The sequence below is a fragment of the Dermatophagoides pteronyssinus genome, unplaced genomic scaffold (genome assembly GCF_027571235.1).
Source record: "Dermatophagoides pteronyssinus isolate colony J.1.1.1.1 unplaced genomic scaffold, Derpt_VIB-CSIC_2022.12 sq0002, whole genome shotgun sequence".
In the NCBI taxonomy this organism is placed as follows: domain Eukaryota; kingdom Metazoa; phylum Arthropoda; class Arachnida; order Sarcoptiformes; family Pyroglyphidae; genus Dermatophagoides; species Dermatophagoides pteronyssinus.
This window is the reverse complement of record NW_027461526.1, coordinates 1318074-1331088: the sequence shown is the minus strand read 5'-3', so window position 1 is coordinate 1331088 and position 13015 is coordinate 1318074. Positions and strand designations below refer to the sequence as shown.

Genomic DNA, 13015 nt, shown 5'->3' with positions numbered 1-13015 from the left:
TAATTAAAATTAATTTCAAAAAATCAATTATCAATTTTTCAATTGTATCCAGTTTTTTTGAGGAACAACAAAATCATTTATTTTTTCAAATTTATATTTTGAAATATATTTGTACTTTTTATAATGATTTGGAATTAAAATAGAAAATGTGAGAAAAAAAATATAATTAAAATAATAACAATACAATGATTTGGATAGAAAATACATACAAAAAACATATATGCAAATATGAAAACCGAAAAAGAAATAGACAAGAGGGAGAGAAAGAGAGAAAATAAGGATACAATAATAATAATGATTAGATCAAATCAGATTAGATCATATATCGATTATTTATAAAAATAATAATACAGAAAAAAGTATCAATTTTAAGCAAAATAAAAAAAAAGAATAAGTGAAAAAATATCAATTAAGAAATTAATATGGAAGGAAAAAAATAAAAGAATGTTACCAAAAAAGATACAATAAGTTTTTCTCTTGGCATACAAATTATCATTACTTAATGTTTGTGATAAGAAAAAAATCATGATAATAAGAAAATATCATAATAATATTATAATGAAAGAGTATCAATCAACGAATTGATTCATTATGGAAAAAATTGTATAAACATTTGTATGTGTGTGGGTGTATTTGCAAGAAAAATCTGAAATTATAGTATCATTTGAATCATTTGAAAATTCTGGTTTGAAAACTAGAAACAGGCAAAAAAGAAAAAAAGAGAAAGAAAAAAATTGACGATCCAAGTTCAATGAAATTTATCAATATAAAAAATCACATTAAAATATAGAGTAGAATTGAAGAAAAAATGAATTTGATGATCGATTAATAAAATAAAGAAAAAATCAATCGATTCTATATGAATGTTTTTTTGGTGTAAACAAGAAAAGAAAAACTTGATAATTAATTAATAATAATGATAATGAATAATAATAATGAATATTCGTAATTATTTCAATATATTAAAAAAGTGTGCATGTTTTTTATGTTAGTTTTCAATTGAAAAACAATGATGAATGTTGATACTGATACATTGACGTTGTCACTGCTGAATGTAATAAGTATCATTCAATGATGATGATGTGATTTTTGAACATTATTATTTAAACCATTCTTATTTTGTGTTGTTATTGTCGTTGAAGATGGAGATGATGATGGAATATTCGATCCTAAAATACGTCTTTGAGTACCGCCAACAATCAATGATCCATGTAGATTATTATCAAATGTTGTTAATGATCGTTTCTGATTACTGTTGGATTGTTGTTGAATATAATCTTTGAGACGATAGAAATAAACATGAAGATCTTTACTTGTCACAACAATCGAATGATCGCCAAATAATGCAACATCTAAACATTGTTGATGTTTTGCTGATGATTCATAAGCACCAATCAATTGTCCATCCAAACGAAATAAGGTAACATTGAGATTGTTATAATTATCGACAACTAACAATTGATCCAAGGATTCATTAAGACAGACACCGATCGGATAATTGGTGATACCTTGACCGCCAATTTGTCGTAAAAAATCGCCATTAAAATTAAATACTTTTACACAATGATTTCGATTATCTGAAATGAAAATTTCATCTGATCGTGAAACAGCTACAGCATTCGGAAATTGAATTCGTTCTGAACAATCAAACGAATGTAATAGAACACCTTGAAGACTGAAGGCAAATACACGCATCACTTTGCATTCAACAACGACGACACGATTCTGATGATCAACGGCCAATCCACGAGGATGGCGCAGATGTTTAGAACCGAATTTACATTGAAAAATACCATTCTTGCTATACACTTGTATCTGATGAACTGGTGGCCTTTCAGATACCACAATTTCGCCTGTATTACGAGATAAGGCAACCCTGTTAGGAAATTTAAGTTTTCCATCACCAAAATGGAATTTAAATTTCCCCCATTTATCAAACACTTGAACTCGATGATTGTTAGCATCAGCAATGTAGATTTCATCATTAGCCAAATTGACGGCTACACCAGATGGTTCAGCAAACTGTCCTTCCTGTGTTCCTTGTTCACCGAATTTCAGATAATAGCTAATACGTTCACGGCGTATACGCGGCTGAAGTGATTTAGTGATTGCTTGTTTTTGATTCAAAATGTTTAAATCATTGGTAGATTGATGTATTAATGACGGATGTATAGATCCGTTAAATGATTGTTGTTGCTGTTGATGTTCATTTATGTATGACGTCAATGTTGAAAATTCACCATTAATGTTGCCAAGAAATAATTGATTTTTTGTATCAATAAATGATGGATTCACCTCGGTACGTTGTTGTTGTTGAAAATCTAAAGATGATTGTATCAAGGGTTGAAAATTTGATGTTGGTTGGTGAAGTGAAGGAACCAAAGAAGTATGTTTTGTGGAAATATGTTGTTGGGTGTATGAGTGATTATTAGCATTTGTTGGGTGTTGTGATGACCATGCTAACATGATGGATTGTTGTTCGGATTGTTGATGATCAGAAAATTTGGCAAAATTATCCTGAGATAATGGTAGGGTATCAAAATGGCTATCAGCAGTTGATAAAAATGAATCTGTATTATTAAAAGGAATCGATTGTTGTTGATGTTGTTTGTTTATTGGAAATATTAACGCACGTATAAATCGATCAATTGTTTGCACATCGATGTTTGGTATTCGAATCGAATCAATCGATCCAGAATCGATTGTTGATTCGAGTAAATTTTTTACATTATGAAGAAAATCTGCATCAAGAATATCTTCACAATTAATATCACTTAATTTGTTTGTACTAGCTTCTTGAACATTCAATAAATTTAATTGTTCATCCAATTTATTCACAATATCTTCGATTTTGGCTTTTTGAATATTCAAATCAATCATTTTATTTTTGAAATAATGATTCAATTCACTATCAATATTCTGCAATATAGTGTCCAATTGTAAACGGCATTGAATAATAAATGAACGATAATTACTAAAAGAATCATCATAATTATTTTGAATTTCTTGTTGCAATCGTTTAATTGTGGCTAATCTTGATCGAAGTGATTGTTGAATAAATTCAATAGTCAAACCATTATTACTATTGTTAATATGGTGAACATGATTATTATTGTCTAATGTTGAATCGAAAAAGAAATGATTATCTTCGTTATTTGATTTTTGAACTGAATAAAAAGATGATTGATTCGAAGTAGGTGAACGACGATTACCATTCAAATCGTAACTATCGTTGTTGAGAGAAATTTGTGAAAATTTGTGATTTATAGAAGATAAAGAATGAAATGAATCATTATTGGGCTTGGGATGATGATTAGAATTGAACATTTGATGATGATGTGATAAAGAATTCGAACCAGAAAAGTTTAAATCATTCGATGAAATAGAATGATCAACGGTGGAAATAATTTTCGATGATCCACCATTCATCATCATCAATGTTGATGTAGATGTTGGTGATGATTGATGATTAATGATATTTTTTTCATCATCAATTGATAATGATTTTAAATTGTTGCCATTCGTATCCAATTGTGAATAATCGATATTTGAATCGAAAAACGATGCTGCCATCTTTTAATCGAAGATTGAAGTAATTTCAATTTTTTAAAAAAATAAATAATTTATCCAGAATCAAATCATTTCATTGATGGATAAATAGAATAAATATGGTGACAAAATCTTGTTGATCGAACAATATTTCCAAAAAAAAAAAATAAATCAAATTTATATATGACTAGAGAGAATACGGGACCAAGGCATTCAAGCAAATAAACCAAAACGAAAGCAAAAAAACTTTCGCTTTCGTTTCAAAATTTCTTCTCGTTTTATTTTGGTTTATTTCTTTATTTTTCAAATTTCTTCATATGCTGTTTTGAGATTTGATAATTTGTTGTTATCTTTCATTCATTCATTCACATTATTGATCAATCATTTATCCACCCTCACTCTCACTCACTAAATCACAAGCACACATATACAAAATCACATTTTGATGATTAAACAAACTATATTTGATGATGATAATAATCATTGAATGGAATCATGATGATGATTATTGATGTTTGCATCGCAATTTTGATTGGTAACGACGACGTCAATAACGACGGCGACCACACAATCACAACAACAACAACGACGACGATAATGATATTTATATGATGAATCGACGTAATTAAAACGTAACAAAAACAACAAAATGAAACGAAGAAGGAAAAAAAATGCAAATTATTTCTGTCAAAAGCTCAATATGTTTTCATTTTTTCTTCTTCACTGATGATGGAGGGTTTTGTTTCATGTTTGATTCATTTGTTAATAATGAAGTAAATTTAGAATGATGTTTGGAATTACAATAATAATAACAGCAACAATAAACGAGATCTGAAACATATGACGGTTATTCGATGATATTATGGATGAGTGAATAATGTCAATTGTTGTTGATGATAACCGTTTGAAAAAATTGTCTGTTTTTCTATTTTTAAAAAAAACCGAAAAACATACACAATGGATATAGGAAAACAAACTAAATCACAAGAGAATAATAATGATCAACAAATAAATAACTAAACAATATACGTCACAATTGTATAAATCAAATTTTGGAAGTCAATATAAACAACATGTGATTTAATAATTGAATACAATGAAAAATGATGATGATGATGATGTTGGACAAATGTATGATAGGGGTTTCACACTAGCAGCAATGTGAATGAAATATTTCAAATGCAATATTTCAGTCCATTTCAACCTTATGGGCTGAAATATTTTCGTGTATATATTTCATGAAATATTGCTGTAGTGTGAAACCCCTATGAGAAAAATTCAATCACAATAAATAATAATATTAAAAAAAACAATGATGATACTTGATTATTCAGTTGACTTGAAGAGAAATATATTTTTTAAAAGTCGTAGTAAAATGATCCAAGTTTTTTTTTGTTTTTCGTTGTTGTTGTTTGAATTATTTTTTCAATCAGTCATTATATGAATTGATGTTAACCTGTTGATATTGAGAATAAAAAGATGAAAATTAGATCAATAATGAATCAATTGATTTGAATATATTTGAAATTTAAGATAGAAAAAAATGACAAACACTATTAATTATTGATGATTCTTAATGATTAGCATTGATTGATTCAATGGAAATGGAATGTTTGTGAACACAATTATAAAATATGAACATTGGCTATTGTCACAAAATTTGGTTCCAATTTTTTTTCTTTCTAGTTCAATAAATTAACAAAACAAATAAAATTGATAGTAGTAACAACTTGTTGCTATTGATTTGATCGATACCAGATTGTTGTAGTTGACAACAACAACAACAACTGTAGCAGAAACAGAAGAAAGATCCGTTTTCATTTATTTTTTTGTTTGTTTGCATTTTTAGGTTTGATTTAATTTTTCTCTTTCTCTTATATTGCTACAATTTTGTTTGCTTGTTGATGTTTTTTTTTGTTTTCTTGTTGTTGGATGAAAATATTCAACAACAACAACATTCATTCTCAATAATTATGGTAACAGCAAATGAAAAGTGAAATAGTGTGAAGGCAGAAAAAATTCCAAAATCTGAAATCAAACGAGAAAACCATATTTTCAATCGAAATATGTCAAAACATTTCTACTACTTCTCTTTTTCTCATTAGGATTATGTTAAACGTAGTTGTCAACTAGTGTTTGATTTTGGATATATTTTTTTGACATCGTACATTGAACGATATGGATATTTTTGTAAATATGCATCAGCATATTATTCTATTTAATTAATTAATCATAACACCAGATCAAAATTTGAATAAAGTGAAAAATGGTCAACATTGCAATGTGACGGATAAGTCGAAAACCAGAAAAAAATGTTAATGATGATTGTATTTGTTCAGAAAAAATGTGTCATAAATGATAACCACCAAAAACAAAACAATGATAATCATTAAATAATGATAATCATTAAATGGTAAATGATGAAAATTTTTTCATGTCAGCACAAAATCATTGGTTAAATTGGCATTTTCTAGAGATCTACCAAGATCCATCTGAACAATGACAACAACATTGAATGATGATTTAAAAAACCACTTGGAAATTATCAAATTTATTGGTGGGAAAATGCACCGGAAATAAGAAAATTACGAATATTATACGAACCTTTAAAATTAAATGGGAATTTTTTCAATCAAAAAAAAAAAAAAAAAATGATAACAACCAACGAAACCCAACAAAAATTGTCAATCCATCAGTTTTGATTACTTCATTTTATGTCTGATATCATTCATCGTTAATTAAATTGATGATTAATTTATTCGTATTAAAAAAAATTTGTACATCAAAATCACATAATTTTATTATGGATGAAAATTCATTCAACAAAATTAATTCACAAAAAAAAGATTCACGAGAACAAAGGACCTAGAAAGAAAAACATTATAGCTACTAGTTGCATTTATGAGTAGAAAAAAAAATAAAAGAAGAGATTTACGAAGACTAGAATGAAAGAGAAAAAGAGACGTAGGGTCGTAGGTCACTACCACATATTGTAAGGTCATCCTTCATCAACCATTCATACAATACACACATTGATATGAGATAGGAAAATGCTCCAAAACAACAGTAATATAATTCGGAAAGGAACCAAAAAAAAAAAAAAAATTTAAATGAAAGAATGACTGGCTGGTTCGTCGATCATTGATGATGATGATGAAAGCCGAACTACTACCACACTTGTTGATAATAACAGCAACGATGATGATGATGAGAAAAAAACCACGACCACTATACCAAAGATTTTTTGAATTTGTTTGTTTATTCGAAAGATAACTTGATTGTTAGTATGATGAAATCACAGATATTGATCACAATTGAAGAATTTATCTATCGTGGATCGAATTTACTTTGTTTGTTGAAATGAATAATTTATTCAATTAAAAAAAAATGACGAATGAAAATGCAAACAACAAATATCATAACGACAACAACAACAGAAGATGATGATGATGATGTTATTCATTTATTGTTGCATTTTTCCCCTTTTATTACATTGAAAATATCTTTGTTGATGTATTCGTTTTTGTTGTTGTCATTGTCCGACAATGTTAGAAAAAGAGGAGATATTTTTTTAAATAGGGACCACGCCACAAAAAAAACGACAAAAAGCAACAACAACATTTGAATGCAACAACAACAACAAAGTTCGTAAAAAGGAAAAATTTCTCTTCTTTTTACGTTGTTGTTGTTGTTGTTGTTCCTTTACGATTCGTATTATTTCAATTTGAGAGTTGCCGATGTTCTTTTTTTTTAATTTTCTTTTCATAAATAAGACGAAATTGTTGTTGTTGTTGTTGTCGTCGCCATCATATTATTCGAGGTTTTTTTTCTGTTCTGTTCTGTTATTTTTATGTTTTTGTCATCGTTGATGTGTTGTTCCGTTATACGAATAATTTTCTTGTTTTTTCATCACATTATTGTATCATCATCATCATCATCATAGAAATTTATTTATTTGAATCAAATTGAAACTTTGTATGATTATGATGATGAATAACAAAGAGGGGAAGGAAAACACAAACATAGACACACACCAAAATAACAACAAACTAGATTGATATTTTGTTTCTGTTGTATTTCTATTTGAGAATAAAGACATTCATAACGGGAATGAATGAATGAATGAATGAGAGAAAACAAAAAAAATTATGAATGAATAAAAAATATGATTATTACTTGATTTGATGAGAAAATATGATGATGATGATGATGAAAAAAATAGGCAAACAAATTCATATTCAAAATGTTCAATTTTTTTTTTGATTATTATTTTGATGCAATCATGAGGCAATTTTTTGTTTTGTTTTCGACATTTGCAATATGTTACAAAACATATTATTATATATAGAAAACTAGCATTGCAAGCCATTGGCCATTGGCTTCGTCTACTAAGTAGACGAAGTCTAGCTTAGTCATAAGGCCAAGTCCAATGCAAGCCAGCCATTTGTTTATGTAAAAATCAAAAGACCCTTATAAATAAAAAATGCAAGCCATCCATTTTTCGAGCATGCGCATTGAAATAGAAAAATGTGTTTCGTCTCAGCCAGCCAGCCAGCCAGCCAGTCAGTGTTTTACTTTTTTATGTTATTAGATGATAGAGAGAAAAAAAAATCTAAAAAATTTTAACCACTATCAATGAATCGTCGAATGATAACATACATTCGAATTGGAAAATGGAATGGAAAATTATCATTACGAATGTGAATGATTCGTGAAAAAAAGACGGCCAATTATTGATGATGATGATGATGACACATCGTATCAATTGATGATATTAATTAATTTTTCAATTTTTGTTGTTGTTGTTATTGTTATCATATCATTAATGATAAACAGATTGAAAATTGAAATAAATGTATCGAAAAACTTTGTGGATGATTTGTTCGTATTGATTTATCACATTTTGTTTTTTTGATCGTATAGTGGTGGTGGATACGGTTAGACGTGGTTGATCGACCCATAAAATGATGATGTTGTTATGATCGAAATATCAAAGAATTAAAAAAAAAATTTGAATTTTCACTTTTATTTTTAAATTCATTTCTTTCATTTCGGTTTTGTTATTGCAGTTTTTGTTTTTATTTTTGTGAATTGAGCTCATAATCATCAAAATGTTGATAATGCTTGATGTTTGATGATATCATCAGACTAATGACGCAATTCAAAAAAAAATCATCAGTTGTCTGCAATATTCAAAACAAAAATAGAGAAAATACATTGCGCTATGCTTTTGTTGTCTGTCTGTTGGTGTTATTGTGGGTGCTAAATGAAAAATTGCGCCTGTCCATTTCGAGATTCGGCGCCCATATCGGCCATTATCATCATGATTTTGAATGATGATCATATTGTTGTTGTTGTTTTTTTTTGTGCCAAACTATCACGGAACTATCAAACATTTTTTTAATTTTAATATGTCAGATCATAGCGGGGTAACATGGATGGCTAAAGCAAAACATGATGATATTTTAACCCAAATATTTGGATTGAATAACACAATATGTGTGTTTTATCCATTGATTGTTTGTGCCATATTTTTATCGGATTTTGTTTTCGGTTGTCTTGTTTTTTCCAAGTTTTTTTTTCTTCACATAAATTCTTTGTTACATTAAATATATGAATAATGATGAGGATGATAATAATAAAAAAATGTTTTGATTCAATTTTATAGAAGATATCCGTGAATCCGATAATGTTTTTTTTTGTATTCAAATCATTTATGATAATCTGACAATGTGGGTTGGATCATTCTTTTTCCTTCACTATTCATTTTTTTTTGTATCACATAATTTCCGGCAAGTTTATTTGTCAGGAAAAGTTTGATTCAGTCAATCAACATTGTAAACATTGATTGTGTCGACATAAGATTAATCCATAAACATTGATTTATAAAGATGAATGAATGAAATTATTGTTAAATTTGAACTAATCTATCTTTGTTTTTTGCATGTTTTTGGCATATTTTTTCGATAAAAATAATCGAAGGAAGTAAAAATGATCACATTTAGGTTGACAATACATCTTTATTATCAATTGGTCGAGTCATTGTCCAAGTAATTTGAGTTAATTAATTTAAAAAAAAACGAATAAAATAAAATTTAAATTGATAGTTGATTACACATGTTTTCCAATCAATGAATTCAAATCTGATTCTAATTTTCAATACAAATAATCAATCAATGAATTTAACATTATTGTTTTTCAGAATTCATTTAACGAATATCCGAAATATGAAAATATTATCATGATCAATGATGTATCTGTCAAAATAAATGAATCAATTGGTTTGAGAATGGCAATTTTTATATTGTTTTTTTTTGTGTTAAGAGAAATAATTTCAATGAAACACACCCAAACTCAATGATTGAATGAAAAGCAAATATTATTATCATTGACTTATTATCGATCTTTTCTTTTCTTTTGTAGACATCTCATTTTGAGCATTCATTCATTCGTACATAAATTATCTTTCTTCTTTCTTCTTGCAATATGACCTATTCATTATATCGATTGGCATTATTTTGTACAATTTGTTAAATTATCAGACAAAATGAAAAATTTTTATCAATCTTTTCATTTTAAAAACATTAATTCAATTGTGATATTGACCTAATATGATAAATTAATTATCTTAATAGGGTTCGACCTTTTTATTTGGATACTTGTTTTTAATTCGAGGTTAATCCTATGGATAATGAAATTAATTTTTTTCTGTTTTCTCATTTATTCAAGTTTGGAAATCAATCTTGAATTGAGTTTAATAAAAATGATTGACCATTAGAATTTTATCAAATCGATATTTTTTTATTTATTTTATTCATTAGGAAGTACCGTTACGGTCGATGATGATGATTTCAATTTAGAAATTTGATTTAAATTACTTTTAAATAGATTTGAATTACAAGTTGTACAATATGGTAAAAATTGACAAAATATCGATAAACAAACGGAACAAACATAGCCAATATCTAATACTTTACGGTGACAAAAACAAGCAGCAGGTGGCGCAATTTCATGTTTCGGTGGTAAAACATATTGTTGTCTTTCAGCAGCCGATGGTGTTAAACACCAGAATAAATGTTCCAATATGGATGCAACTTTATGTATACGGATATAGCGGCCACCGGTTAAATCACATCCTTGTTGTAATACTGAAGCAGCAAATTGATCTTCAAGACTAGCCGAAACTGGAACCGTTTCTTCTGTTTCACGATTCATATTTATCGAACAGGCATCGATTAGGACATTTATTTTTTGGGCTGCAAAAAAACAGTTGATTAATTTCATATACTGCGAGGAATATGTATCCGAATGATCGGCTCCAAGACTAAACACTAATATTCTGGAATTTTTTATCTCATTTTTATAAGAATGAATCATGCATAAAGCTTGTGCTAGCGCACCAGATAACAATGATGTTAATGTTTGCTGTATTTCGGGTTGTTGTTGTGTTTGTTGATCTGATATTGTCTGTTGAAAAATATTTCGACATTCTTGAATCCATTGTAGAAAATTACGATGAAACGTCTGCGTGACCAAAGCAAATTGTTCATTCTGTTGATCTTCGATTATGATTCGATTCTGTTGTTGTTGTTGTTGTTGTTGATCATCATCAGTAAAATTTTCATCGAAATACAGTACAGCGTTTTTTACTGAACTTGATCCCAAAATATTCAATCGATTATATCCGGATTGCATTAGAAATGAATTACCAAATGCGAGAATAGCATCCAAACATTGAATTAAGGTTGATTGATCAAATCGTGGTTTGAGCAACATATCGATAACAAATACAACATGCACACCATCATTATTGACGTTTGCTTTGCCATTATTAGTATTGTTATTATTGGTTATTAATGTGGCCATTACGGAAACGTTGAATTCAAAAAAAGTGATGATAATCACAATTGATGAAGGCAAAAAAATCAAATAATTTGACAACATAAAACAATTTCGAATCAAATCACATGTTTATTCGAATTGGGTGTATGATTCGTCAATAGATGACGTGATTGTTGAAATGTGCTTGACATGTTGAATATTTACGAAAATGATAAGCAATTTAATTTCTGATTTTTGAAGTTCCGCTTGAATTGAACAAACAAATCATAATCTAGTTATTAAATTTAATGATAACGTTTTTTTCGTAAGTGAACAACCATATATTTTAATACACCTAACAATAATCAAACAATTATGATCAATAAGAATCTCTTCCTCAAATGACTTACATTGCATAACAAGTTTTTCATTTCATTTCATTCATTTTTTTTAACGATAACGAATACTTTTCATTAAATAATACAATAATTTTGAAAAGGATTGGTCAGGTTTACAGTTCATCATTGATAATGATCAAGATGTTGATGATGACAATGGAAAAAAAGTTTGGCATATTTACAGAGAAAACAAAACAAAATTCTCGCCCAATTGTTCATTTCATTCAATATAACCTATCTGGTTTAACTAATCCTATAGCTGCCAATTTTAGCTGTTAACATTTTTTTAAAAATAATAATTATAATTATTCATCATAAAATGAAGTGGAAAAAAACAAGAGAAGATGCCAGAGGCCTGGTTCATCATTACTATATTTCGAATGTGTTCTTTTGTTGCACCAAGTTTATTCACATTCCTATTGTTTTTCCTATCATTTATTTTGCGTTTCTTCGCCAAATGGAGGGGGCGGAAGAAAAACCTGATGATCATCATGCATGATGACAACAAAAAAGTTTTCATTTTCTCCCAAAAATGTGTTCACAGGTCATGTAAACTTTGTCCATTCCGAAGAAAAAAAAACAAACGATAATAATGATAGAGGTTAAAAGTGTTGGTGAACCTTGTAACCTTTGAACTTTGGTGATCATTCAAACAATTACACAAACGCACATAGAATAAATTTTCACGCTAAGAAATGCCAATATTGTTGTCATTTTTTTATCTTTACAATATTCACCGGGGTTTAATGAGAAAAAAAACAAGAAAACATAATTGCAAAACTTTCTACAGCTGCCAAAATATTTATGATCACCTAAACCATCTATTTATGCATCTCACTGTGTGTGTGTGAGGAAATGTTTTATTTTTACAATTTTTTGTTTTCTGAAAAAAATAATGTCCAAAATAAATGACAAACACCTGAATGAAAGATACCCATGTAGAAATGTCATTGTTGTGCATGAAAATATCTCGACAAAAGAAAAAACCCGACTAAGTTACACCAGTCAATATTTACAGTTAATGATTTATTGTTATGAAAGTATTCAGGTCATCAATAGTATCATTTTATTGACGAATTTATTCTTTGATCTTAATTTCATTCATTCAATGAAATGATTTGGATAATATTTATCAGTTTTTCTGGTTAAGATATCATCATCATCGTCGTAATGATCATGAGCACCATAGTGTTGTTTTGTTGGATATTTTATTCAAACACGATTTTTCTTATTCATCCATCTTAGAT

At 28.2% G+C, this 13015-nt stretch overlaps 2 protein-coding genes across 2 annotated transcripts; both read right to left on the bottom strand.

Annotated features, from left to right (window-relative positions):
- Window positions 1-52: 52 nt before the first annotated feature.
- On the bottom strand, window positions 53-5409 carry LOC113798531 (uncharacterized). The gene is made up of 2 exons (XM_027349089.2): window positions 5102-5409; window positions 53-5005 (listed from the first exon to the last, which is right to left on the bottom strand). Exon 2 carries the CDS (start codon window positions 3571-3573, stop codon window positions 1069-1071), a length of 2505 nt encoding a protein of 834 aa, XP_027204890.2. The 5' UTR covers window positions 3574-5005; window positions 5102-5409; the 3' UTR covers window positions 53-1068.
- A 4935-nt stretch (window positions 5410-10344) lies between these two features.
- Tfb4 (transcription factor B4) lies at window positions 10345-11543 on the bottom strand. The gene has a single exon (XM_027339272.2). The coding sequence runs from the start codon at window positions 11491-11493 to the stop codon at window positions 10360-10362; it is 1134 nt and encodes a 377-aa protein (XP_027195073.2). The 5' UTR covers window positions 11494-11543; the 3' UTR covers window positions 10345-10359.
- Window positions 11544-13015: the final 1472 nt, after the last annotated feature.